Source organism: Limanda limanda, chromosome 4 (assembly GCF_963576545.1).
Source record: "Limanda limanda chromosome 4, fLimLim1.1, whole genome shotgun sequence".
NCBI lineage: Eukaryota > Metazoa > Chordata > Actinopteri > Pleuronectiformes > Pleuronectidae > Limanda > Limanda limanda.
The window spans coordinates 10,160,688-10,187,595 of record NC_083639.1 but is presented as its reverse complement, the minus strand read 5'-3'; the positions used below and the strand labels follow the sequence as shown (position 1 = coordinate 10,187,595).

General features: G+C 42.0%; 4 protein-coding genes across 4 annotated transcripts; 3 read left to right on the top strand and 1 right to left on the bottom strand.

Moving 5' to 3' along the window:
• The first annotated feature begins 474 nt into the window (after positions 1-474).
• Positions 475-4,620, top strand: rft1 (RFT1 homolog). Its single transcript, XM_061069959.1, has 10 exons — positions 475-700; positions 792-877; positions 977-1,099; positions 2,012-2,303; positions 2,382-2,516; positions 2,619-2,879; positions 2,959-3,103; positions 3,647-3,752; positions 3,834-4,083; positions 4,195-4,620. The coding sequence occupies exons 1-10, from the start codon at positions 638-640 to the stop codon at positions 4,357-4,359; spliced, it is 1,626 nt and encodes a 541-aa protein (XP_060925942.1). The 5' UTR covers positions 475-637; the 3' UTR covers positions 4,360-4,620.
• A 1,242-nt stretch (positions 4,621-5,862) lies between these two features.
• mustn1a (musculoskeletal, embryonic nuclear protein 1a) lies at positions 5,863-7,509 on the top strand. Its single transcript, XM_061069573.1, has 3 exons — positions 5,863-6,092; positions 6,184-6,313; positions 6,617-7,509. Exons 1-3 carry the CDS (start codon positions 6,084-6,086, stop codon positions 6,712-6,714), a joined length of 237 nt encoding a protein of 78 aa, XP_060925556.1. The 5' UTR covers positions 5,863-6,083; the 3' UTR covers positions 6,715-7,509.
• A 47-nt stretch (positions 7,510-7,556) lies between these two features.
• On the bottom strand, positions 7,557-13,402 carry ruvbl1 (RuvB-like AAA ATPase 1). Its single transcript, XM_061069572.1, has 12 exons — positions 13,340-13,402; positions 13,082-13,243; positions 12,177-12,263; positions 11,948-12,080; positions 10,786-10,937; positions 10,330-10,419; positions 9,539-9,688; positions 9,363-9,426; positions 8,656-8,854; positions 8,454-8,556; positions 8,284-8,375; positions 7,557-7,898 (listed from the first exon to the last, which is right to left on the bottom strand). Exons 2-12 carry the CDS (start codon positions 13,220-13,222, stop codon positions 7,739-7,741), a joined length of 1,371 nt encoding a protein of 456 aa, XP_060925555.1. The 5' UTR covers positions 13,223-13,243; positions 13,340-13,402; the 3' UTR covers positions 7,557-7,738.
• Positions 13,403-13,526: 124 nt separating this feature from the next.
• On the top strand, positions 13,527-24,651 carry eefsec (eukaryotic elongation factor, selenocysteine-tRNA-specific). The gene is made up of 7 exons (XM_061070337.1): positions 13,527-14,295; positions 16,174-16,381; positions 16,827-16,923; positions 17,488-17,652; positions 18,787-19,431; positions 21,329-21,485; positions 23,792-24,651. Exons 1-7 carry the CDS (start codon positions 14,007-14,009, stop codon positions 23,971-23,973), a joined length of 1,743 nt encoding a protein of 580 aa, XP_060926320.1. The 5' UTR covers positions 13,527-14,006; the 3' UTR covers positions 23,974-24,651.
• Positions 24,652-26,908: the final 2,257 nt, after the last annotated feature.

Here is a 26,908-nt window from a genome sequence, read left to right as displayed (position 1 = left end):
ATTATTATCATCATGTACTTAAGGGTCTTTTCAGTGCCCAGGCAAACAGTGTCTGCACTTCACATTTCTACAGCAGTGAGAGTTATTAAGTTGCAAATCCATCCAAAAAATTTAATTATATCAATAAATAACCACAAAGAAATAAGAATAAAATTGAATATGATATGATTGCATCCTACAAAATATGTAAATTCCCTAACCTGGATACATAGATAGATAGATGATAGACAGATGATATATAGATACATATAACTTTTGATGATTATAACTATGCCATTTTTATTATTATTATTATAAGTTTTATTAGTTGTAGTCGAAGTAGTAGTAGTAGTTGTAGTAGTAGTAGTAGTTGTAGTAGTAGTAGTAGTTAATCTTATCAGAAGGATGACTGCGACCTCTAGCGGCTTCACGCAGGACAGCCAGAACGCTCTGTGACGTCAGCTAGTGACGTGGCTCTATTCAGTGTGTACGGAAGTGGAAGCACTGCTGTCACACGGTTGTCTGGAAGAAGAAGAAGAGTTTTAAAGTAGAATAAGACAGTTTTCTCAGTTTGTCTCCATGATGATTTTACTTCGTAGAACGCAGCGGCCATCTTGTCTGATTACCTCTCTGTAAGAGTCCCAGTAGAAGGTCCACGATGAGCTCCGAGGACGTGCTGCAGAACGCGTCGCGGCTGGCCTCTTACAATGTGTTGCTGCAGGTACATGATGGAGCCCGGGCTGCAGCACCGTGCTGACTCAGCTCTGTCAGGTGATGGCTGACGTTGTCTTCTCTCGTTCCTCTGGTCTCAGGTGATGTTCCGTGTGCTCACCTTCCTGCTGAACGCGTTCACCCTGCGCTTCGTGTCCAAAGAGCTGATCGGGGTCGTTAATGTCAGGTGAAGAGAAACCAGACAAGAAGCACAGACACATTCCACTGCCTCCGCTGTTCTAACGCGTGTGTGTGTGTCTGTGTGTGTGTGTCTCTGTGTGTGTAGGCTGACACTGCTGTACTCCACATTAGTGTTCCTGTCCAGAGAAGCCTTCAGGAGAGCATGTCTGAGTGGAGGATCAGGAACCAACCACAGCTGGAGACAAGTGATCAACCTGCTGTGGCTGACGTGAGTTCAGGTTATAAAGCATCTTACAAGAACTAAACAGTAAACGTATCCTTATCCCTACAATAATGAAGTTGGAATATTGCAAAAATGAAGTTGGACCATTATGAGAACGAAATCGTAATAATGCCCATTATGATAAGCATCAGGACTTTGAATAATTGATTAGAAGAAGAAAGACACACATATTCTATTGGAGGAAGTTGTCTCTTAAATGGAGGACCAAATGCTAATTGAGTAGTGGTCAAAGTATGAGTCTATCATTTGTTACATATGTGTGATATTCATCAAGGTTTCACAGTATCTCAAGAAACAATACGGTTATTCATCAAGATGTGGCTGACGTGAGTTCAGTTTATAAAGCATCTTACAAAAACTAAACCGTACACTTATCCTTAGCCCTACAAGAATGAAGTTGGAATATTGCAAAAATGAAGTTGGAACATTATGATAATAACGTTGGACCATTGTGAGAACAAAATTGTAAAATTGCCCATTATTATAAGCATCGGGACTTTGAAAAGAAGAAGAAAGACGCACATATTCTATTGGAGGAAGTTGTCTCTTAAATGGAGGACCAAATGCTAATTGAGTAGTGGTCAAAGTATGAGTCTATCGTTTGTTACATCGGTGTGATATTCATCGAGGTTTCATAGTATCTTAAGAAACAATACGGTTATTCATCAAGATGTTGGATACAGAAGGAATGGAACTCAGGCGAGTGCAGGTTTTTGTGCTTTTTCCTAAATGTTCCTAAAATTACTTTTTGTTTTCCCTCAATCCACCACGCCTGATGTTATGGAATGGTCATTAATGCATTCAGCTCGAGATTCCTCATCTGTTATGGACGTTGATTCATCTTGTGTATTCAGCTTGGATGTTTGTCTGTGTGTCTTTCCCTCTCTCTCCGCTCAGGCTGCCGCTCGGTGTGCTGTGGGCGTCCCTGCTGGTCTGCGTGTGGCTCTGGCTCCTGGAGGTCCCAGATCCCCAGAGCGTCCCGTACTACGGCCCTGCTGTGGTGCTGTTTGCCCTGTCAGGCGTGCAGGAGCTGCTGGCTGAGCCGCTCTGGGTCCTGGCTCAAGCTCACATGTTTGTCCGCCTGAAGGTGGTCGCCGAGAGTTTGGCGATGATCGCTAAGTGCAGCGTAACCGTGGCGCTGGTGGTGTCGGCCCCTGAGTGGGGGCTTTACATCTTCTCTGCTGCTCATGTAAGGAATCAGCTGAAGTTTCTCTCATTATTACAGTCAATTGATCTTTCACATGTAATCATTTCAATCTTTTGTCAGTTGGTGTACACAGGATTCCTGGTGCTGTGCTATGGTGTTTACTTTATTCGTTTCCTGGGCTCTAAAGAAGCAGAGAAGAAGAGTTTTCCTTTGAGCTGTGTCGGAGATCTCTTGCCCTGTAGAGCGGAGGGAGAGGTAGTTTATCACACAAAGTCAAAAGAATCCTCAAATTGAAATAGATTTTAAAAAGTTTCAAGCTGCTCTCTTGGTCATAACAGACTGATTATGTTTTTGCAGGCGCTGATTGACTGGACTCTAGCCCGGCTCACATGGAGCTTCTTCAAACAGTCCTTCCTGAAGCAGATCCTGACGGAGGGCGAGCGCTACGTCATGACATTTTTAAACGTCCTCAGCTTCGGTGACCAGGGTGTTTATGATATCGTCAACAATCTGGGCTCCATGGTGGCGCGCTTCATCTTCTTGCCCATAGAGGAAAGCTTCTACATCTTCTTTGCCAAAGTGCTGGAGAGAGGTCGTGATGTCAGAAGTCAGAAACAGGTTGGAATTTTGGAAATAAACAAAAGTATCTTCTTCTGAGAAACTGGTTGCTAAATTTGACTCCATCTTGCCTCCTCAGGAAGACGTTGCCATAGCAGCAGACGTCCTGGAGTGTCTGCTGAAGCTGGTGTTGGTGATCGGTCTGATTATCACAGTGTTTGGCTACGCATTCTCTCACTTGGCTCTGGACATTTATGGCGGCTCTCTGCTGAGCAGTGGAGCAGGTCAGTGAACTAACACTGGGATCCCAGGAGAAACCAAATATTATGGAAATGCATTCACAAGACACTATTCTGCTCTGCTTTTCTGAATTAACTGGACAGTTCAAATTCTTTGTACTTCCCACCTGAGCAATTCCTAAGGCAAAGCCAACTAACTAACAACAATGCCATCTGTATTTCTTAAAGACACAAGCATCTTTCAATGTCTAAAACCCAGGAGGGGATTTGTATGAGATGAGGAGGATCACCATCCCCTTTAAATAGTCGGTGTGTAGAATTTAGTGACATCTAGTGGTGGAGTTTCATATTGCAGCTGAATACCCCTCACCTCACTCTCTCCTCCCAAACATGAAAGAGAACCTGTGGCTTCAGTTGTCATTAAAACTAGATTTTGAGCTCTGTCATTATTTTAGAAAAACAGAGCAGAATTTTTTCTTTTTATCTGAATTGTATGCAATAACCTTCCATAAGATACAACCCACAACAAGATATGAAGCTCTATATTGTTTGATATCCTAAACGGTCTCATCTGTAACTTTGTTGAAGGGCCTACTTTGCTGCGGTGCTACAGCTCCTACGTCCTCCTGCTGGCTGTGAATGGCATAACAGAGTGTTTTGTATTTGCTGCCATGAGCCAAAAAGAGGTTGACAAGTAAGACTGTAAAAATACACAGAGATAGAGGCTTCGCAGAGTTTATCACCTGTCGGTTAACACAGTTTGTTTTGTTCTCAGGTACAACCTGGTGATGCTGGCTCTGTCTGTGTCTTTCCTCCTCTTGTCCTACTGGCTGACCTGGTGGGCCGGCGCTGTTGGATTCATCCTTGCAAACTGCCTCAACATGGGCCTCCGCATTTTACACAGTGTGCTTTACATACACCGCTACTTCCAGTCCAGTCAGTGGAAACCACTGCGAGGCCTCCTGCCCTCCCCACTCCTGCTGCTGGCGCTGGCAGTCAGTGGAGGTGTCACAGCATTTTCTGAGGTATCAGAGCGACGTGCTTATTTAGTTTCTTTCTTTTTTTGAAATGTTCCTGTAAAATCTGATCCGATATCAGTGGCCCTAACTTGAGCGTCTCTTCCTCTTTGGTTCCAGAGTGTTTTCTGCTGTGACAGCGGCTGGTTACCGAGGATGGTCCACATTGGAGTTGGTGCAGTGAGTCTACTCTGCGTGATTGTAGCTGTTCTTCTCACGGAGAGTCGGATGATTCAGTTTGTGAGGACTCAGCTGTTTCCCCAGTACAGAAAAAAACACTCGTAAACTTGACTGAAAATGGAAGAAAAGGTCTGCACGGATAAAAACAGCGGATCAAAAGCTACTAACTGACATTCACGGGTTGTGTGAATGAAACCCAACCAGGAAACGGACCTCTTTGTGTGTGAGTGAGATATTTTCTCTGCAACATTCCTGTGTCGTATGAAGAAACCTGTTGTGAATGAATGTATTTTAATACAACTGAACCTGTGAATTTGTTACAGGGATAGTTTGTCCCAACAAACATAACTGCTGAATGTCTTTCATATTTTTTAGGTTATAATTAAAAAGTATGACATTTTGCAACACCAAATGACGACCATTTGTCATATTTGATTTCACAGTTTTGAAGGTTCCTGTTGTTATTTTAGTAAATTTCAGGTTTCAATAAAATCTGAATAGAAATAGCATGACAATAAATCTTAAAATCAGGGTTTCCACAGGGTCTCAAATTTTATATTGTGAATTTTAGGCCTTAAAAAGTTTAAACATTTTGCGCACTAGGTCATAAATATGTGTAGGTAGGTTTTAATTATGTTAATGTTCATTTGATGCTACCTGCGATGTGTGTTAAAGTGAGTTTTAGTCATAGAGAAATGTTTTGGCGGCCTGCGTAGTTTGTAAAGACTCTGTATTGTAGCTCTTTCTCAAATATACAGATATTCCTATGTCGTAATGAATCTACAAAGAAGACCAACATGGAGTCTATAAAGGCCTTGGTCATAGTGTATCTCAGTTCACTCGACTTGGATGTGGGAAAGACGATGGATACTGTCACTGAGACAAAGTGGCATTTCAAGGGTACTTCTCTCTTAACTACTTTACGTAATTCTAGGACTCAGATATTCCTTTATATCTGTCGCACTTGACATAAACTTCAAAAGTCTTAAATCAACCTCTTTGATAAATATTGATTACTTGTATTTAGAAAACCACAAAGGACTTCACAAAAACTTAATTCATTCCAACACTATTATTATTTAATTTTTCCTGGTAAAAACGTTCCCATTTATATAAATATTGTCACACAGGAACACAATTTGTGATGCACAGGTTTAACACTGTTTTTGATTAACTTTTTAGTCTATGTGAACCTGAGTGGTTTGAATGTGACCACTTTACTGACATGTTGCTGAGAAACACTGGTTATTTGTTGTTCTTTCCTCGGTTCTGTTCGTTCCCACGGGCAAATCATTACATAATTATAGGAAACAAGCAGGAAAGCATGGGAGCGGCTTTATTTTAAGGAAATACTTTTCCTCTCTCTGCTCTTTTAAGGAAGTTTTAGGACAAAGTCATATCTTTTAAACATTGCGTCCTGGTTAGGTCGCTTTCAGGTCACCAGTGCAATTAGAAAGTGGTTTGACAGCAGGAGGGAGGACGAGGATACACAGACTGAGACGTGTGTCACGTTGTTGCATCCCTGGGATGTTCTCGGGGGGTGGTGGGGGGGATGTGTGGCCACCAGTCTCAGCATTGAGCTCGTCATTTTCTAATGTAGCAGCAGGGGAGACAGCAAAGCAGGACAAAAAGCAGAGAGAATGAGAGAGGGAGGACTCTGAACAGTCGTTACGTCATTTGTTAGTGTTAGGAACAGATTTATTGTCCTCTGGAGAATCTCTTCCTGGTTGTGTGTGTATATGCGAGCTGGACGTGCAGGAGGAAAATAGCAACGGCTCACACGAGAGAGGAACCTTACTTAACAGGATATTCTCACCTTCTCAACCATCATGTCTCAGGTAAGTCACTGTTTGAGGAGATAACTCCTTGTGGATTTGATGCAGAAATTGACATGGAAATCTCTGATGTGTTCTCGACTTGTTTCTCCAGCCAGGACAGGAAGAGGATGAACAAATGCAGCGTCCTGAAGTGAGTGAAGACGATCTGACTGAGGCAAAGGGCAGACTGGGCGGTGGTGAGCTAGCAAAGAGCAAGACGTTTGAAGTAATGGACGAGTGCGGTGAGGACACACACACTCACACACACAAATAATTTGACACTACTATTGTAGATGGAGGCCAAAGGAAACTAACTTATATCATGTATGGTTGAGCTTTAGGCTTAAATCTTGTCAGTGTGTTTGTGTGTGGGGGCGTTTCTCACGATGTTTCCACTCCATATACAGAGAACACACTGTCTCACGCTGTGGGATGAGAAATTAAGTGTGTGTGTTTAGAAAGAGCATATCCTCACTCTGACTCAACTTCTCTCTGCCTCATTAACAGTGAAGTATGATGATTGTTTATTTCTCTCTCCTTCACAGCCAAAGTGGGTAAAGCTGCTCCCTCTGTGTTCAGTGGCGCGAGGTCCGGAGCAGAGACGGTTTTGAACACACGTTCAGCCCGACCGGTCAAAAAGTAGCTAAGGGACTTTCTGACCATGAGATGACAACACCTGTTCCATGTGAGGGGGGGGGGGGTGGTATAAGTTGATTTACAGCTGTATTTACATTTCAGTCTGTGAATAATAGTGTTAAAAGATCTTTTTAGTGGCCTGGCTTTGTTTATCTTTGTCCTGCTTGTGTTTTGGCTATTATCTGGTTTCTATAGGTTACAAGTAGTTAAACTTTAAGACCTTTCAAGAGCTTTTAAAACCAAAATGAATGAAATTTAAGATTTGTGTTGTGTGTGACAGATATGAAGAATATCTATAATTTATGGCAGAGGGAGACGTGGTCTATGTAATAATATACTCAGATAAATTCATACTCCAGATTGATTGTGTTAATATTTAATATAGAAAAAGTTTCTCAAAACTTTTTTCCACAATCAACTGCTAAAGAAATCTAGAGATTAGAAAAACAAAGGTCTTGTTTGTAGTTTCACTAGTTTGCTCATATCTGTCATGTTGAAAAAGAACAACACATAATCAAGACCTATCTATATGTATTTAATAAGTCAAACATAATTTTAACTTATTTAACTTTTGGGCTTAAATTCAATGGATTTTAGACTTTTTAAGACCCTGCGGAAAGCCTGACTAAAACAGTTTTGCTGTAGAATGTTCAACTAATTTCTATAAATACACAAATTTTTTTAATTTATGATTTGTTGTAGTTTCTTATGTTTTTCACCTAGTGTATAAGAGTACAAGATAATAACCCAACACCTTCCATGTGCTATATTATTGATCCGTTTGAACATTCATATTAATACAAAAAAATAAAAAAGGTACCACTTAAAGTAAATCTGAAAGAAAGTCCATGTGTTTTTACTTTTTATTCAAAAAATGTTTCCATCAACAAACAATGGATAAATTGTATTAGAACAGAACTAATGTTACAGTTAATGAAACGTGGAGATCGATGGGAAAACAAATAATAAAGTGAACCATGATAGAAACAGCTCTGTGTTGAAGGAGGACAAAAAGAAGAAGAAATCCAGTTTTATTTCATAAACTTGTGATGTTGGTCTTGGAGGATTTTGGCGGAGGACTTGGCGTCGTAGAACAGCTCGTTGATCTCCTCCACCTGCTCCCTCTCCACACTCTCTTTCCCCTGAACACGGCCCAGCAGACTGGCTGGTGTCAGCAGCTGCACAGCGTACCTGCATGGAAACACTCAGTATGTTCAGGTCCTAAAATTATTATTTGTGTACTGGACATTAAAAACCTCAGTTACACTGGTGAGTTACAAAGCACAGGGTAATGTTACAAAGTAAATGGTTTTCTCCCTTTGTTACCAACTGTGAATAAATGTTGTGGTACCTGAGAGACAAAACTTTTCATATGAGGAAAATAACAGGAATGAACCTTTTTATCGGTTTGAACTATTAAAAAAAAAAAAAACTATATATATATATATATAAAAAATTCCCATTATTCCTCAGAGAATAATTCATGGGTCTTGATATTTTTTGGGAAAAAACCTGAACAATGAATGTAAGGCTGCTTCTTTCTTCACTGACACACAGACAACATGTTGGTCTGTACCTGAGCGTGGTCTTTGTGCCGATCTCTGCCAGGTGTGAAAGTGCTTCCTCACTAATGGTGATGCCCTCAGTCTGCGCACGGATCTTGACGATCTACAAACCACAGCAGCATTAGTGACACACGCACAGACATGATATCACACATGGAGAAACTCTGACTCTCACACTCACCTGCTTCAACTCCTGTGGTGTGTACAGCATGGTGCGGATTATCATGACTCTGTCCAGTAAGTCCAGAGGGATCCCATGTGGAGAGCTGATGTCCTCTGTCCCTCTGGTGAACAACACGTGGTTGTTAATACTACAAATCTAACATCGTACTAAACTTTTCTTTTCTCATCTCCTGTTGAAGGTAGATTTCTCATCATCTTACCTGATTAAACAGTTTCCCCTGTTCGAGGCAAACACAACTATGGGCGCGATGGTGCTCTCGAGCGCTTTATGGAGGTAGGTGAAGCATTCGATGTCCAGCATGTGAACCTCGTCCACGAACAGCACACCGGGTACGAGCTCAGCTACGCCCTGGTCAATGTAGCGATTCACCACCTTGTTGATCTCAGTACGCAGCTTATCTAAAAAACAGGAAAATAGATAGAAGAGCATTCATTTAAAAAAAGAGGCACTCAGAGCACGTACCCCCACCATGGCCTTACAATTCTACACATGGTCGTCAAGTTCTAACAGTAGAAATATAAAAAAATAATGAAATGGTCTGATAACATTTATCAGACCTTCTCCAAGGAGGTTATGTTTTGTTCTGCGTTTGTTTGTCACTTAGCAGGATTATGCGAAAACTTGTCAATTGTTTTTCGTGTAATGTTGTGAAGGGGTGGGACATTACCCAAGGAAGAAACCATTACTTTTTATTGTGGATCCAGGATTTATATTCACTTTTCTTAACATTGTGAGAAGTGGCTCTTTTCCACATGTTCCAATGGATCTAAATTGGTCTTAAAATATCGAAAATGTAATGGTTTTATCCTCGGCCCCATCTCTCTTCCTCGTTCAGTGGAAATTGGTTAATTAGTTTACGTGTGATCCTGCCAACTATTGTGTGTGACTAATGTATTTTTTTCCTACCTGTGATTTCTGTCTTTTTTGGCTTCATCAGTTGTCCCATCATGGAGAGAATGTCCTGTCCTCCCTTGGATCGAATAACGAACAATTATTTTCAAGATGTAGAGGGATAACTCAGTGGGACATAAACAGCTGCACTGATTTTAACTTGACGCTACACAACATTACTGTTTATGTACCTGGGGTCTGGCATTTGCGATGTCCAGGTCGTGCAGAGTCACGTCTTGGACGATCTCCTTCTTTTTGTGGACGTCACCTTTGGGCAGCGGCACGTACTCCTCTGCCTCCAGATCAAACTCTGTCGCAAATGTGTCACAACGACCTTGTCTCTGCGAAGAAAGAAGTGCAATAGCAAAGTATGTTTATAATTTAAAGTGAAACAAACTACCCACTGTTCAACAGCAGTGAAACAAAGACAACACACGAGAGGAGGGAGAGCAGGTGTATGAGAGAACCTGGTGCCAGCACAGAGAGCCTGCTGAGGGATGAAAGGCTTTTGAGGCGGCGGGTCATGAGATGCTGTCAACAGTAACAAATGTGTCGCCCCGTCCGCCTCCTCCGGCCTCTGAGGAGAGCCGACCTGCGCCCCCCCCCCCCCCCTTCCCCTCAGCCCACCTGCACTGATTAAAGGAACCGTCATCGCGGCCTGTCAACATAGCCCACAAGCACCGCCGCTGGTAAAGGGGCATTGTGGGAGATGATGAGATAGAGGGGGCACGGGGGGCCGTAGGAATGAGAGACGCTAATTTCAGAGCACAGCTGAAAATGCAACAGAGCTTTCATGCAGAACTGAGAGAGATGAAAGAACGGGACCGTGAAGGACAGAAGAGGACAGGCAGGACAGAAATCACTCAACCTTGGCATAACCAAGACTTTCAAGTCTTCTAGTGAAATATTTAATTTATGAACTAAAATTGATGATAAAAAAACAACTGTGCGATAGTAACAAGTGGAAGTGATATAGTGATACCTTGACAGCTCCACTGTTTGATTCAATGTAGATGACGTCTCCCACTTCCACACGCTCTTTCTGTAGACTCTCATAAATACTAGGATCCAGCTGAGGAAATAAGACAAGAGACTTTAAGGCACTTACAGATCCTCATCAACAAAAAAACAACAAAGCTAGAAATCAGCTGTTATACTCATTCTGTGATAAAGCACAGGCTAATCAAACAAGTGGTAGAGAAACAGGACTTGGGATAAACAAAATTAGTTGTTGGGACACACAAGAGGAAGAAGAGACAATGTGTTTTTGCACCTAGATTATTTGATTCATAGTAAATGAACATGGCTACCGGTTTTTACATAATTATATTTTTACTACACTGTGTAAATACACAACATAGGTCGAGGTGCTTTACAAACAGCAGTTAAACATGGACTAATGAAGCAGATTAAAAAAAATTATATTTCTCAATCTGACCTTGAGCTGCTTTGTGCCTTTGCCCGTCTTCAGACCGATGATGACGTGGCTGATGGTTTTCCCGTAGCCGCCCATGGGATTCTCAGTCTCACAGGGGCTCAGCTCCGTCACCTCCCCCTCATATACCTCCTTGGTCTCTTTGATACGCAGTCCTGAGGGCGGGCGACATTACAGTCACACACACAAGCAGTGTACCGAGTGAGAACTCAATCTGGCCTTTATATTCCTGTGTCGACTAAGCCGCCACATCCCTCTGTCTATTTTATTAAAAGAGAGAGAACACGTGTGCGCGTGCCCATGAAATTTCTGGGCATCGTTCTGTGTAACATGATCACATTCTATCCTCTTTCGAGCAGCCCGAGTAACAGCAGCACGCAGGTGGACGGTCGTTTGTATGCTGGGGGAGCAGGCATCGCTGCTTAAGGCAAGGTCTGTCCGTCACGGTGCTCTTCATCGACAAGGTGATGACAACCTTCAAATGAAAGCCACTCCGCCTGCAGATCGTGTTCAAGGGGAGGAGTGAAGGTGCTGATGACCACGTCTCCCTCTGACTAAGCTCCATTTCCTCCCCTGCGACAGGTGCCATCAGCAAAGCCCTCCCCCATTTCCTTCCTTCTCAAATCCACTATAGTGTTGCCCTTCTGCTCATGAGGATGGTGCGAGCAGGACACAACTTTCTGCTCAATGACTTCTCCTCAGGGACTGAGTTGAACACATTAGGATGTTTTACACCCAAAAGATACAAGAACCAAAGAAATTCAGAGGAAGCTTATGTGCTAAAACGTATGTGCTAAAACTTATTCTGCCAAAAGAAAATATAAAGGAGAACATTTATTTTTTGTTTTGTTTTTCATAGACACTGTTCCTATTACACTTTTCATGGATACTAGAAAAAGAAAGGGTCTCATAAGGAAACTATACGATTTTGTCAGTTTCTTTATCTCTGATTCCTTTTGTTTTATTATTTGCCCTCTCTAGTTGCAATTTGGTATCATGTCAACTACCAGTAATTAAAAATGGTACCTAGTAGACAAGCTTAATAGAACCAAAAACTTGAATGAATCCGGACCCATCAAAACCATATCAAGCTCAATTATAGTGAATTATTTGGGGACTAGGAATCAAAATTTGCTGTCAAATTGATTAGTTAAGAGACACTCACCAATGGCCCTCCTGAAGTTTTCCATCAGTACTTCTGTTTTCTTAATTTCAAATGAGTAGACCTCACTGCCGACCATAGGACAGAAGGGAACCTTGTTTCCCAGGTCCTGCGCTATAGCCAGGGCCAGAGCAGTCTGAAGGAAGGGGAGGAAGAAAATGTATTTAAACAGCACAATCAGAGGCACAAATAGAGGCTTTTACCTCTGTCCTGTTAGTTAATCATTACTCACCTTTCCTGTACCAGGTGGGCCCGCCAGTAACACTGCCCGTCCTGCCATCTTTTTTGAGCGAATGAGGTCAACAATGATGCCACAAGCCTGGGGAGGGACACAACAATTGTATTGCTATTATATATATTGACATATAGTCACAAATGTCATCAGGAACTAATTTTAATTCAAGTAGCTGAGGAAGTCTGGAAACAGTGGTGGGATACTTAACTGAGCTGACTAAAATAGTTGCTATGCCGGCTACATTTCTGCTGTTGTAGTAATCAATTAATTGACAAATTATTTCTGGTGAGTTATCTATAAGCTTGACAGTGGCAGGAGCTCCAAACTCAGAGTACATTTGAATGCCTTGACGACTAAAGCAACCCCTGGCTAATATTTAGATGTCAAGTATTGACAAAAAACAAACACTAAATCTAATCTCTTTTTTAAATATATAAGATTTACTCAGTATAGGATAGTAGATGATTTTTAATTTGGCCCTTTTCCCTTTGGAAAGTACATATTAAGTAGTTGTGAGAGAAAAAAATAGCATTCTAATATTCCCATGTTTAAATGAAATGAAAACGGGTGTATTTGTTTAAAAACAGATCCATTGGTCTCTGTATTCAGTTTTACATTTTATCCTCTAAACCAGACTGGTTGAAATTCAGAAATCCAGTATATACAGTGTATTGATAAACACTGAATTTAAGTGATTTCTGTTCCGGGTGAACTTTTCCTTTCAACTCACCATCCGACCTCAGCAGGAAACAGCGACACCACAGTGCTAACTAAGCTAGCATGCTGTAGCATCGTGCTCCCTGAATGGAGCTAGAACTTCCACGCAAAACCCGCATCACCTCATTGAGACATTTCTGAACCAGTACAAGAGTAGCACATGTGCATTGAAAGATGGACCGTACCTCTCTGGCAGCTTCCTGGCCGACCAGACCACACGCGGTCGGTTTAGCGTTTCCGGCCTCGTCCAAACCGAGTCCTTTGACATGACTGTGGGAGGCGATCCGCTGGGTCTTCGTGGTGCTCTTCACCTCCTCGATCTTCATGGTGGTGTCACTTGTTCAAAGCTGTGGGGTTAAGAATGCAACACGGGGTTAAAGTGGGTGAAATGCTCGTGTGTCTCAGATCACGTCTCACAGCAGCACCTCGGCGCCGAAACTCACAACACAGGGAAGTCGGTTTCCATGTGGGGTTACTAGGGAAGATACACGGAAGTGATACCCCGATGCACCGCCCACTTAGAGCGTCCGACAAAATGATTGGACCATGCGAAGCCGTACAACGCGTTCATTGGCTAAGGCTTGGTGTCAATCATGTACACCAGCGTTCTCACTTCCGGTTGTGCTTTGAATCGTTTTGTCGTGGTAGAAACTGCTGGAAACTTGACAGCGAGGACATGTCGCTGAATGGATGACGAACCTAAAGACGGATGTTTTTACTTATCACGTCGGTGTTAAGTTTTAACCTAGGAGACATTTTGACAGACACGGCTTTTCTCCTTTTCTTTTAAAACTTATGCTAACTGCTAAAAACAGGACCCGCCTCAGCATGCTGCCCTGGGGGATGAAGTGACGGACGACGGGGAAGTAGTTCACATCAAAGTAAAGTCGAGTTATTTAGTGAGCCGTTCACTAGTTAAGCTAGTTAGCATAGCTTGCTGCTCGGTGTGTTTTCTGTTTGAACTGACGGGTGCTGACGAGGGGAAAGTTAGCTGACAGCTAGCCAGCACCGCCTCCGGCTTCCGTCCGAGCTGAGTTCAAGGTCCAGGTCAGAGTTCAGGAAAAAACACAAACACGCCAGAACAGCTGACATCGCGAGCCTCGGGTTAACATGTCAGAGTCCGGGGTTAAAACGCTGAACTTTAACGTCGGGGTGCTCGGACATGTGGACAGCGGGAAGACGTCGCTGGCCCGGGCGCTGAGCAGCACCGCGTCCACGGCCGCCTTCGACAAGAACCCGCAGTCCCGGGAGAGGGGCATCACTCTGGACCTGGGCTTCTCCTGCTTCACGGTGGATCTGCCCGAGCAGCTGCGGGCCAGCGAGGGGCAGTACGACAGCCTGCAGTTCACCCTGGTGGACTGTCCGGGACACGCCTCTCTCATCCGCACCATCATCGGAGGTGAGCGCTGGGAATTGTGTGTGAGTTTGTTCCATGCCACATGTCACTGTGATGACAGTAGATCAAAGGATCGGGAGCTAATTGTGAGGAGTGGGGACACACACGGGCAGGGTCTGTGATCACTATCCCGCTTGATGATCATACAGGAGGAGGCCAAGTCAGATATATTAATAAACCAGTTTAGCCTAAGTGCTTTACAAACATGGTAAACAACAGAAAGTGTGTATATTAGGAAAGTAAAAACTGTGCAAGAGAACAGTGCAAAAAATAAACACGAAGAAAGAAAGCATGATAAAGAAAAAAGAGGGATATTAACAGGATCAGGGTGAATTGAAAGATGAAAGGGGTTTGAATTAGATTTACAATTATCAGTAGGACAAGTTCGGGTGGACAGGAATAGTTCAGAGAAAGCGCTGTCACCTTTGGACTTTAGACCATTCAGAGCTCCAAAGACATGCAGAATAAGGTTAGATAAACTTAAGACTCTAAATTGACCCAATGTCAGCCGGCATTGGCTCCATTCCCTCTGTGACCCTCAAAAGTATAGATAGTAAGTATAGATTATGGATGCTTGGTCCATTATCTATACGTACTGGGGTATGCATGAGAATGTACTTATTATTCGTAGGTTTGTTTCACGCACAGCCGACCCACACACACACCTATTTCATTTATTACATTCTTACTATTAATTAATATGAATAAATATATTGACCTGTTACAAATAGTGTTTGCAGGTTTCCTCCAGGTACCCAAGTAGTAATAGCTGATATCCTGATAGTTGAAGTAATGTAGCGCACCACATAATAAAATGTCCGTTCTATGGCATCAAAGGTAAATATTGACGTACTTTGTTCTTCCTTAGATCTATTCGTTCGATCAAAGGAATTATAAAATATGTCAAGTTACTATGACAACGATTGAGCGTAAACAAAGTTGTAGAATGTTTTCGAACAATGTTTTTTATTGATGACATCAGCGGCAGAAAACGTTCCTGAAGAGAGCAGAAGCATTTTGAACTCTCCACGATTAAACCAAACTTGAGTCCAAGTTTCTGTCGTAGCAGTATGTTTATAACACTTCAGAATGAAAATGATACATTGATACCTTGTGATATTGACAAGGAGCTTTATACATTATTTTCACTACTACTACACACAACTTTGACCTCTCCAGCAGAGGGCGTCCTCTCTCTGAAGGCATCCTCCTTATAATGTCATGGACAAGTTAAGAGTTGCGGGGTTCAAGAGCAAATAATAAAAAAAAGAAAAGATCCCACTTTTTTCAAAACTTAAGTCTGTGCAGGGGGCAGACTTTGATCGGAGTAATGGTCCTGATATTACAGCAGACTAAATGCTGCTGTGTCATCTAACCATCATACTAAATATGAGCCAGTGGGGTGGCACATGCTGTAGATTAGGGAGGAAGGAAAGTGTTTGGATGGGGGTATGTGTTAAACTTCCCCTCCTGTCTCAAGTGGGGAGAGCACAGGAAGGAGAGAGAGCCAAATAGAAGGAGAGAAAAGTGGGGAGCACAGGAAAGAGAGACAGCCAAAGTTAGGGAAAGGAAAGACAACCAAGTGAGCTTCAGCTCGGGTTTCAACCCTCTAGCCCTTTACTCTCTCTATGCCTCCATGCAACCCTCTCCTGATTTTCTCTTCTTGTTCTACTGTTATTCTTGGGCGCCTGTGTCCGTTCCTGTTTGTGTTGCTGTTGCAGTCTTCATGGCCTCTTCACTAAAACTATGTAGAGTTTTGACGTCTTTTTGTAGAAGCACAACAGAAAAGCATGAATGTCTGTAACAGCAAATCACTGTGTAATTGTGCTTCAGATCACTGTAAAATCAGGTATATTCTCCATTATTATCTGTCTTCTCCAGGTGCCCAAATCATTGACCTGATGTTGCTGGTGGTGGATGTGGTGAAGGGGATACAGACTCAGACGGCAGAATGTCTCCTGATAGGAGAGCTGACCTGCCCTCGCATGGTGGTCGTCCTGAACAAGGTTGACCTCCTGCCACCCAACAAAAGACAGAGCGCCATTGAGAAGATGACCAAGAGACTGCACAAAACACTGGAGACCACAAGGTCTGCATTTGATCAAGTATAATAAGTAAAATAATTGAATAAGTGTAGAGATGTGAAATTCGGGTCATAACAGGTAAGAAGTTTGTGGCATACAGCGCTTGTTCTATACATGGTGCTTTCCTAACACACAAACAATCACATACCAGTGGTGCATTGGTAGAAATTTGGCATTCTTGCCTCAGGACACTCAGACATAAGCATCCAGGGATCAAACTATTGACCTTTAAATGAATGTATGACCCGCTCAACCTTCTGAGCCACAGGTTCTATTCTGCTTCAAAATTAACTCATTCAACTCACTCTCTGACTCATTCTCTGTCTGTTAGGCACACCTTTATCTTTTTTATATTTCTGCATTTATTTTACTTAAAGCAGCTTAAATCATTATTTCAACATCAAAGAATGAAGTAATTGGAGCTTCATGTATTTTTTTGTTGTTGGCCAGATTTAAGGAATGTCCAGTGATTGCTGTGGCAGCAAAGCCCGGGGGTCCAGAGGCCCCTGACACAGAGGAGCCACAGGGATTGCCCCAGTTAATAGAGGTAAGGGCTTGAAACGCACTTGAATATAATGCAATTTGTTGATCACCTTTTTTGATCGATAAAAACGAGACTAACACATTTGCGATTAAAACCATAAACTTGTCAGTTTCTCGGTTGGATGTGATAATAAACACAAAATGTCTCAGTTATCTTTGGCATAACAATGTTTTGTAATTGCTGATGTCAATATATTTGCACATTAATCCTGGCTGATTTATCAGTCAGTGTTTTCTTGTCAATTTTTTCAATATCTGCTAATTAAGAACAGACAAAACATAAATAAACTGATGTCATCGCAAAGTATACTGCTGTAGAAGAATTATTGTTCTTATTTGCCTTGGTTGTTCAAATGACTGCACGAATAACAGGAGGAAATGTGTACTAGGTGTTGTTTGTGAAGCCACCATAAAGTCAGACTTGGTACTGGATAAATATGGATATGATTATCACCTCTTCTCTTTTATTTGGTTTCACATTTTAGTAATTGTGTCCTTACAATATTATGACAGCAGTCATATTATTGTGTGTGAAAATGTCTGCTTCTCTTTTTTTTGTTTGTCTCAGCTCCTGAAGAAACAGACGTACCTCCCTAAGAGAGACCCTGCAGGTGACCTTCTGATGGCTGTGGACCACTGCTTCTCCATCCGTGGTCAGGGAACCGTCATGACCGGCACCATCCTGCAAGGGTCGTTGGCCATCAACGACACTGTGGAAATCCCAGCACTGAAGGTATCTAGACGGGCAGGAATTCAGAACTTCTGATATTTACAAAGAAAAATTCCTGAGAGCCGGTAATGCTTTTGTAGAAACCACAGAAGTTCGGAAGTTCAGTTGAGTGGAAGTGGGCAGACGGAGGGAGGGTCGGCTGAGCGGGTCCAGAGGATGTGTCAGTTTAATGTGAGAGGAGGATGAGGAGACCGGGGGTAGGTAATATAGAACAGATGGAAACTTTCAGTAACGCGCAGCAGTTTTGTCTGCAGTTTTGTCTGCAGTTATCCTGTTCACCTCTTGGGGGCAGCAAATGTCTTAATGTTGGAAGACAAAGACTCAGCCTGGTCTAATATTGTTGATTAGCTCTGTGTGCGGTTGAAGAAAACCACAGATACTAGGATGAAGTAAATATAAAGAAAGATAGATTGACTACTAGGCAGACTGATAAATGGATACTATTTAATTTACAGTACAAGTTACTGAAACAACTATGATTTAAAAACAAAAATAAAAGTAAAAACTTTGTTAAAACTTGTTTTATTTAATAAACAAAGAGATGTAAATGTGAGTTTTCACTTGAAGAAACCCTTCACATTTGTATCCCCAAGAAATAATCCATTGAGAATAATTTTAATTTCCCTGAGATCTTTATTAATTGATTAATTTAAAGTAATTGAACTCCTCAAAGGGGATTGTATTCATCAATAATGACAAATGCAATATTTTGACAAAGAGCCTCTGTTATGTTTCAATAAGAACTGCAAGCTGATGAGCTGTTTACTTATGTGCATATTTTATAGAGAAGACCTAAGCCTTTATTTCCTAAATATTATGTCTGTGGAAATAATAAGTGATGTTTTAATCTGTATTTAATCTCATGCTGTATTCCAGGTTCAGTGTCCATCTTTTAAATGTGAAAGTAAGAGACCTGAAGAAATATGAAATAAAAAAATCCACCAATATGTTTTATTGCATGAAAAGATATAAATACAAACTTAAAGCAGCCCAATCCCTGTATTTATAAAGTTTTTACTTCCTTTTGCATCTGTGTGTAGTTTAGTTTAGTTAAATTTAGTTTTAAATTGATGTTTGTTATTTGTCTCAATTTTTCTTACACTGTTATTTCTGTATTTCTACACTCTCTGATATCAGGTGACCAAGAAGATCAAATCGGTGCAGATGTTTCGGAAGCCAGTGTCGGGGGCGATGCAGGGGGATCGTGTGGGCGTGTGTGTGACACAGTTTGACCCTAAACTGTTGGAGCGGGGCGTGGTGTGCACCCAAGGGTCCCTGCACACACTCTATGCAGCTGTCATCTCTGTCAGGAAGATAGGCTACTTCAAGGGATCTCTTGCCACCCGTGCCAAGTTCCACATCACCATGGGTCACGAGACAGTCATGGCGAAGGTTACCTTTTTTGGCCTGCCACCTGTAGGAGCCTCCGAGTCTCCAGCCGACACTAATCCACCTCCATCACTGCCCCACTCTCTTGAAACTCCTTTCACCTGTGACAAGCAGTACCTCTACCAGGATGAGTATGTCACAGGTCAGGGAGAGTCGAGTTCAGGAACTGACCCAGAGCAATGGGCCTTGTTAGAGTTTGAGCGGCCTGTCACATGTCCCTCCCTCTGCCTTGTGATTGGCTCCAAGCTGGACAGAGACATCAATGCCAATGCATGTCGGTTAGCCTTCCAAGGCCGTCTGTTACAGGGGTTTGAAGATAAAAGCTTTGCAGAGACTGCCCTGCCTCATCTGCACATCTACAAGACCAAACACAAGGAGGGACAGGTGGAGAGGGTAAGGGGATCCTCTGTGGTTTGATATTTAAAATGTTCTGTTTCATGATTATCAACCTCTCCTCTCACCCTTGATTGTTGTTCTTGCCCCTCTGCCCTCTCTATCACCTTGTTCTTCTTCTGCCTCTGGTTCTTTGGATGTTTCTCATTGCTGGTGGCACTGGAGCGTGCCTGTCAGACAGAGCCCCTATTGTATATTCATAAACAGACACGTACACACAAACAAGCATGTAGATGCAGCCCTGATGAGCAGCGTTTGAGGCAGGCTGCATACGCATGCCTTCGCATGTGATGAGACACTGAGGTGTGTGGGTGGCCGCCTGACGCCAGTATCCCTGTCTAGCTGTCAGTTGCTGGCGCTGTTTGGACACACCTGAGTGGCACAGGAATACCCACATGACTGTGTTAACCTGACTCGGTCTCTCTCTCTCTGGCTCAGCATCTTTCCCTCTCTACCTCCACTCCTCTCTTTCACTTACATGCCATCTTGATTTTAGTATTTGTGTTATAACTGTTATGTTCTTCCCTAAATCCCTAATTCCAGTTCAAACCGATATCTTACATTCTCTTATTGACTTCAACATCAGATTAAATAATTTTTTTAGGTTACCACCATCCCAAAACTCTTGCGGTATGTATTTTAGGTTGTATGTGCCCGGAAGATGTTATGACTCATGTCCTTTGGCGTGCTACAGTTAAACTGTGTGCACCCTCGTGCAGGGTTAGATTCGGGTTAGGGGTCAAGAGTGTGAACTAGTTTCCTGCTGTTAGCACCTCAGGCTGTTGACAGCTCCAGTCGCTGCCGCAGGAGTAAAAGAGTGCGTGCGAGAGGTCTGATCATGGTCATGTGACGTTGCATTTGTCGTCTTCCAGAAAAAGGCAGTTATGTTTCAAGACTTAAGAATTATCTTCGGTAAAAGAATACATTACTGGCATTGCTAAGATATGACATTCTCATCCAGTCACAATTCATACGGTCTATTGGATGTGTATAGCAACTGTAATTTTTGTCTTTATCAGAGCATCAGTCACGCTTGAGGGAAGTCAGGGTCAAACGTTCAAGAATGAATGAGGGAAAGGACGAAGACAGTGAAAGGGCTGGCGGTGGGGGGGGGGGGGTGAGCAGGAGACAGAGTGGTGCCCTCCTCTTATCATATTAGTGGCAGGTTAGATCGACTTAGTGATGGATGATAAGCAAGAAATACAAACAAACATGGCGTAAAATGTGCAGGAGGATGAAGGAGAGCGTACGCGAGAGCTAGACGGAGATTCTTAAATAACGTGACCGCCGACGAACAGTGTGGCACAGGACAGATGATCAACTCTTCTCCTTCAACCAGCCAAGATAGCAGAGTGAAATCATGGCAACCCACAACACATAGACATCACAGAAAGGAGCCAGCTGATCAAATTAAAAGAAATCCGGATGTGGTTACACTCAACTAGAATGACACTCAGTGGTGTGTATTCTGCCACCAAGGCAAAGCTGTCCTCTTTTGTTGGGATAACCACCAAAATTGCCCATACTCATGGATATCAGCTCCCTAAATAAACCCAGAATTTCTTTTTTTCATCAAGATCCATCAATGATTGTGTGAAATAATTGGAATACTTGTGCAAAATAATCATTCGATTATAGACTCTGAAATACAAAACATTTTGTTTACAGCGTCCAAAAATCCTTAATCCAAATGTAACAGTTTTTTCCTTGGCCTTTGTCATATCCTTCCACCAAGTTTTGTGGGACTCTGTTCTGTAGTTTTTGTGAAATCAAAACAAACCAACCAACAAACAAATGGACAGAGGGGACATATAACCTCTGTCACATCAGTAGTTTTTATTGTGTCTTTTATTAAGTCCCTTGCTCATAAGCCTCTTTCCCACTCTCTTGTGCTCAGGTGAGTGATGACTACACTGTGATTGGCCGCAACCTGTTCAAGAAGGAGACCAACCTCCAGCTCTTTGTGGGGTTGAAGGTCACACTGTCGACGGGCGAGAGCGGCGTTATCGAGGGTGGGTTTGGACAGAGCGGGAAGTACAAGATTCGGATACAAGGTAAGGAGTCCCAGGTGCATCTCAAAAGTAGACACTGACCGTAGCTTGACACTGGAAGGTGTAGAAAGTATCGCTCTTCATCAGCACACACATCCAGAACACAGAATACGTCTCCTTGTCTTTCGGGGTTCTACAGACAGTTTTCAGGATGTGGTAATCCTGAGCCACATTCCCAGGATTCCTCTGGGGATTGCCCGTGTTCCGGGGGAAGTCTGTTCTCTGTTTATTTTACCTTCTGTTGCTCCAAACCCACGGCTCCACACCGGGAGGGAATGAGAAAACAAAAACATTTAGAAAGAGAACCTCACCTACATCCTCTTCACTGCCTCACACTTGCACACTCAAACTCGCACGCTGAGCTCCCCATTCATTATTTTGACTGTGGCCAGTTGCCATATTCTAAATTTCCCTGCCACATTTTCATAATGAACCAAATAGTTTTTACATTTCCCACAAGAGATGTCTGATTTGGTGTGCAACACTTTTTCAGCACTGTTTGCCAAGATGCTCACCACGTCTCTGCCCAACTCCGAGCTACCGCTTTCGCTATGGTCCATAGTGTTTTTACTGTCCATGCTGATGGTCAGACCTCCTAGTTTCAGCTGCAGTTCTTCATCTTACATGAAAACATGGATTTCTCCCAGGGTTACTGATGGCTAATCCAACTGCAGCGTTGTATGACATTGGATCTGTTGTCATTTGTCATGTAAGATTGAGAGAGAGAATGGGGCAAGTAGGGGCTGAGTGAATCATTGCAATGCAGATAGCTCTATAGTGAAACAATATTTTACCCATTGTAAATTCTAAATAAATTGAAAACGAGTACATTGTGGTCAATGTTGATATTGTGGCGGAACAAATATTGACATTTACAAAGCTGTAGTTGTTGAGTAGTCAGTATTTTATAAAGAAAAAAGAGTACACAATGAATTGATCATCAAGATATTTGCAATTTGTCTAATGTGAATCTATTGTGATGATTTTTTACCAATTCCCATCATATACTGTATCTCTCACTGTATGTGCAATCATATAAGTAACTACTCACAGCTTTTGTGATAGTGACTGATGTTAAAAAACTCTGCAGCACTGCAGCCAGTCACTGTGTTTAGAATTGTATTAACCCGCATTCAGTGTATTTCAATCTTTCTGTGGGCACAGAAGGCAACAAGATTATCATAACTACAAACTCTTATCTGGTCTAAGCACTGAAAACTCTAAAGTGGTCGGAAACCTGGTGTTATAATTCACCCCCAAAAATATATACCCTCCAACTGCTGACCCAATTTCTTTTGCCCCTTAACTCGCGTTTGGTTTTAGTTTGGTGAAATGTTCCACCTCGCCTGATAAGGAGGCCACCAGTCAAATCCCTAATGCTTCACGTGCACTTATCTTGATTTTTAGACCTCAGTGATAGTCCCGTCCCATTAGGTCTGTGCAGGGTTTTTATTGTATGGTAGATGTGGTAGATGTTTTCATGTTTTCAGAGTCAAATACCTACAAACGTATTTGAAGAAAAACATGAGAAAAGTGCCGCTTGCATGCGAACACAAAATATTTAAGTTCGGGTGTATGAATGTGCTTTGTGGTGGTAAATGGAAGTTTTTCAGCTGATCGCAGATAACACAAGGAGATTTCTGGCTGCGCTGCAACCATAACAACCCTCACATTGGCATAGAGATAACGAGAATAATGCTGGCGCCGCTGTACGTGAGGTCAGACAGGCAGCATGTAAAGCAGTGAATGCAGAACATTTCTTACCTTCCGGGTGTGAAAGCCAGACAGTATTTCATCCTTGAAAACATGCACATACAAAAGAGGTGCAGATATGACGGCACAGAAGAATTTATAGTGCATGCATGAAGTGCACTGAACAGAAACTCAGCATTCACAGGAAGCAGCTCAGTATGACTGAGAATGAAGTTTAAGCAGATAGAGGAGACACCATGTTGGTGTGCACGTGTCAGGATGAACCAGAAGAAGCCACGAGCCACAAGACAAAGACTCAACAAGCAACTGAGCTATTTTGATCAGTTACATCAGGAGGATGAAGACATCAGTTGATCTCGAGGTCAGAGCAGCAAACAGGCTCCAGCACTAATACTGTACACATAACAGGGAAGAAAAGATCTCTATCATGCATCAGATACACCCACCCTGAGATGATTAAGTGCTGCACACAGTCTAGGACAGCATACAGTATACTCTGGATTTATTACATAAAGGGATCTATTTATATAATGTTTTTCTTTCTCTTTTAGATGTTTTACCCTTTTGTTTGAACCGTCTGTTTATCCTTTCCTCAGAGGGTCTTCACCCGGAAACCAAGCAGCTGTTATCCTCCACCTCTAAGAAGAAAGGAAAAGGTGGAAGCAAAGGTAGTCCAGGAAATGAAGAGGAGTCGAAAGCAGATTCTCAGCCTGTTGGCATCCACTTACATTTTAAACGTTATATCTTTGATCCCCACAAAAAGATGATGCAGTCCTGATTTCAGTTGCGAACACTTGGGCCTGACTCAGTGTCACAGTGCTGGAGACGGAGAGAAAGAGACGGCCTCAGAGGTCACGTAGAGGTGATGGGAATACTGGCCTTGACATCAGGGCTGGGTAACTTTCTTCAATTAGCCTATTTTCTGCAGTTGGCGACAGTCTGCTGAAATGCAATGATTGTGGAATGCTGAATGATTTGAAACAGTGGTTGTTTTTATCTTCCTTTATGGAGATGGACTTAATCCAGTTTGCTTCCATCACAAGGGTGGAAGCTTCTGTACCTGATGCTTTTGATTTGTATCACAAAAATGTTTTTCCCCTTTGTTGAACGAGTCTGAATCGATTCCTTTCATTAGCAGCAAACTTTTTTCCCTGGATGTTTCCACTTTAGCTGAGTCCTAATTGGCCTAAACACATTTTCTGGCATCATAACTTCGTTCAAATCTACATCCTCAGTGCCTGCGTCACTCCAGATAATGTCCTGTTTCAGGTTTGGATGCATTGGCTACTGCTCTGTGATTTCAGAATGTTTCCATATTTCAATGTTTTTTTTCTTCTAACTTTATTTTCTTTCATCGTATTTTGTAGAGCGGCATTTTAGCCTAGAATAGCATCAGCGGTTCCTTGATTTGAATTGAATCCTAATCATTGACAAATAAACACAGATCTATCCTGAACCTCCAGTTCTGACTGTTCTATCTCTGACAATTAGTTGTGTCCTTAGGAATCACAAATTATGTCCTAGTTTTTTTTACGGCAACAGTTAGTTGAGTGATCAGTTAATTGATTAACACAGAATTAAACATTTTGATCATCACTTAACTGTTATTAAACAATTTAACAAATATTGTCTTATTTAAGTACCTGAAATGTACAGATGACCTCAACTGTACAAAACTGTGGTAGACATTTTAACTCTCTTCAGATGTTGCACAGAACAAAATATGCATTTGATTTCATAACTGATGAATAAATATATAATTAGTTGCTTACAACATTTTATCTTACAATCTGTGCCTGATGCGAATAAGAGAAGAACATGCTGCTGCAGATATTTATTGAAAGAGACCTTGAAAACATATATTGCAATTACTATACATTTCATTTGCATACTGACCCTAACTGATGGTTTCTCTGGTTGTTTTGCTCTGGTGACAATTATTCTGTACAGTATAATAGACATATTATACCATATAATTTCCTTTTGCTTTGCTCAAAACCTATTTGATAAAGATACGCTCCCAGCAGTTACTAATATCCATAAGAAGTGGTCCTTCTGCTGTAGGTAGAATCTTATCACGGACAAACTGGTGAGTGCCACTGATTCCCAGGGTTCCGCAGACCCTCATCAGAAAACAACTGCTTTAGGGTTTACGTTACAGAAATTGTATTTTAAATACATTTTAAATGACACTCAGTAGAGAGCATACCTTAGCCATGGCTCAACAGTCGCCTTAAATTCAATCAAGCACCAAATTGCGCACACTCATAGATATCAGTTCCTTAAATATACCTGATTTGTTTTTCTCAAGATAAATGCCCTCGCAAAATGCCCTAGCACACAATGTCAAGAGAGTGATGAAAAATTCCTGGATTTGCTCCCTCATCCGGATCTGTCCCAAAATGAAATACGTTAATTTTCCTTCCACCAAGTTTTGTGGAAATCTGCTCAATAGTTTTTTGTGTAAGCTGCCGACAGTCAATAAACCAACAAACAAATGGGCAGGGGTGAACACTTAACCCCCTATTAGCTGAGGGTAATAATGGCATAGATAAATATAATGTTTTAGAATAATCGAGCTCTGCACAGGGTTTGTCAGTGTCCGTCCTGTCACAGACGTGTGGTGGGGCGGTGCAGTGAGAGTTTAGGATACTCGGTATGTAGCAGATGATGTCAGCAAACTGTCCCTGTGAACAGCGACTATCTCAGCAGGAATCTGTGGAAATTGGACAGAGAAAGGGAGGGAGGAGCAGCAGGAGCAAGAGGGGACACTGGAGGGATTGTTCCTCTGAGTGACAGTCCTTTTAGTCTTATCTCCTCTCCTTCCTCTTATAGAAAACCAGACAAGAAAAAAAATCTCTGTCGCTTTTTACTCCTGAGTCTCTCCAGTTTCTCTTTCTCGCTCCACCCCCTCTTTCATTCCCCATCCATTCTAGTTTTTATTGAAAACCTTTTTCTCGTTACTGCGCGGATGTCTCCTAATTAGACAATAATGGAAATCATCTTTTAGAGTTCTCAATATTTGCCATAATGTTATAATTACACAGGCTGGTTATGATGAAGCCCAGATTTGTGTCATTGCTGAGATGGATGTGAGAGGTTTTTGGAAAGAATAAACACCAAGTTTCTTATTTTAAAATTTTAGAGATAATTTACATTTTTATACATATAATCTTTAAATTTGTATGTATATTTTCTAATAAAATATATATACATATAAATAAAATAGAAACCATATAAACTAATACATAACTAAACCTAAGTCAAAATCCATTGTTTTCTTTCAGCTTTTTAAACCATTCAAAAAAATACAATGCATTATGCCTCAATTATAATTGTAAACTGCTGAATCAATTTTATTTCTTTTTAGAAGTTTTTTGTTCCCCCATCCTCCTTGTCTTGATAAAGATCGTCTCACGTTCCACTAATACAGAGACAGGAGTGTATCTGCAGGACGTTTCCCCTACTGTTTTAACATGCATGCTAATCCTGTTGTGTGTGTGTGTGCGTGCGTAGAGTCCCCTCTGAGCTTAGGTGAGCAGGGTTCGATGGATTGAATTATCCGCTTTTAGGGCCATAGCTGATTGTGGCAAGAAGAGGAGACAGGGAGGCTATGTGACTGCAGCTGGGAGTGTGTTCTCACCTCAGCTTATCACACACACACATAAATCATCATCATCAGTCTACAACCAGGAATAATACCGGACATGGGA

What these genes read in the sequence shown, in the direction of transcription:
- rft1 (XM_061069959.1), top strand. Translation starts at nt 638, where the DNA reads ATGAGCTCCGAGGACGTGCTGCAGAACGCGTCGCGGCTGGCCTCTTAC. An exon ending in CCTGTAGAGCGGAGGGAGAG is followed by an intron (nt 2,517 to 2,618) that starts GTAGTTTATCAC and finishes ATGTTTTTGCAG; the next exon opens with GCGCTGATTGACTGGACTCT. An exon ending in AGCCAAAAAGAGGTTGACAA is followed by an intron (nt 3,753 to 3,833) that starts GTAAGACTGTAA and finishes TTTTGTTCTCAG; the next exon opens with GTACAACCTGGTGATGCTGG.
- mustn1a (XM_061069573.1), top strand. An exon ending in TGAAGTAATGGACGAGTGCG is followed by an intron (nt 6,314 to 6,616) that starts GTGAGGACACAC and finishes TCTCCTTCACAG; the next exon opens with CCAAAGTGGGTAAAGCTGCT.
- ruvbl1 (XM_061069572.1), bottom strand. Translation starts at nt 13,222, where the DNA reads ATGAAGATCGAGGAGGTGAAGAGCACCACGAAGACCCAGCGGATCGCC. An exon ending in GCCCACCTGGTACAGGAAAG is followed by an intron (nt 12,081 to 12,176) that starts GTGAGTAATGAT and finishes CCCTTCCTTCAG; the next exon opens with ACTGCTCTGGCCCTGGCTAT. An exon ending in AGGGGAAACTGTTTAATCAG is followed by an intron (nt 8,557 to 8,655) that starts GTAAGATGATGA and finishes GTTGTTCACCAG; the next exon opens with AGGGACAGAGGACATCAGCT.
- eefsec (XM_061070337.1), top strand. Translation starts at nt 14,007, where the DNA reads ATGTCAGAGTCCGGGGTTAAAACGCTGAACTTTAACGTCGGGGTGCTC. An exon ending in GATTGCCCCAGTTAATAGAG is followed by an intron (nt 16,924 to 17,487) that starts GTAAGGGCTTGA and finishes TGTTTGTCTCAG; the next exon opens with CTCCTGAAGAAACAGACGTA. An exon ending in GTACAAGATTCGGATACAAG is followed by an intron (nt 21,486 to 23,791) that starts GTAAGGAGTCCC and finishes TCCTTTCCTCAG; the next exon opens with AGGGTCTTCACCCGGAAACC.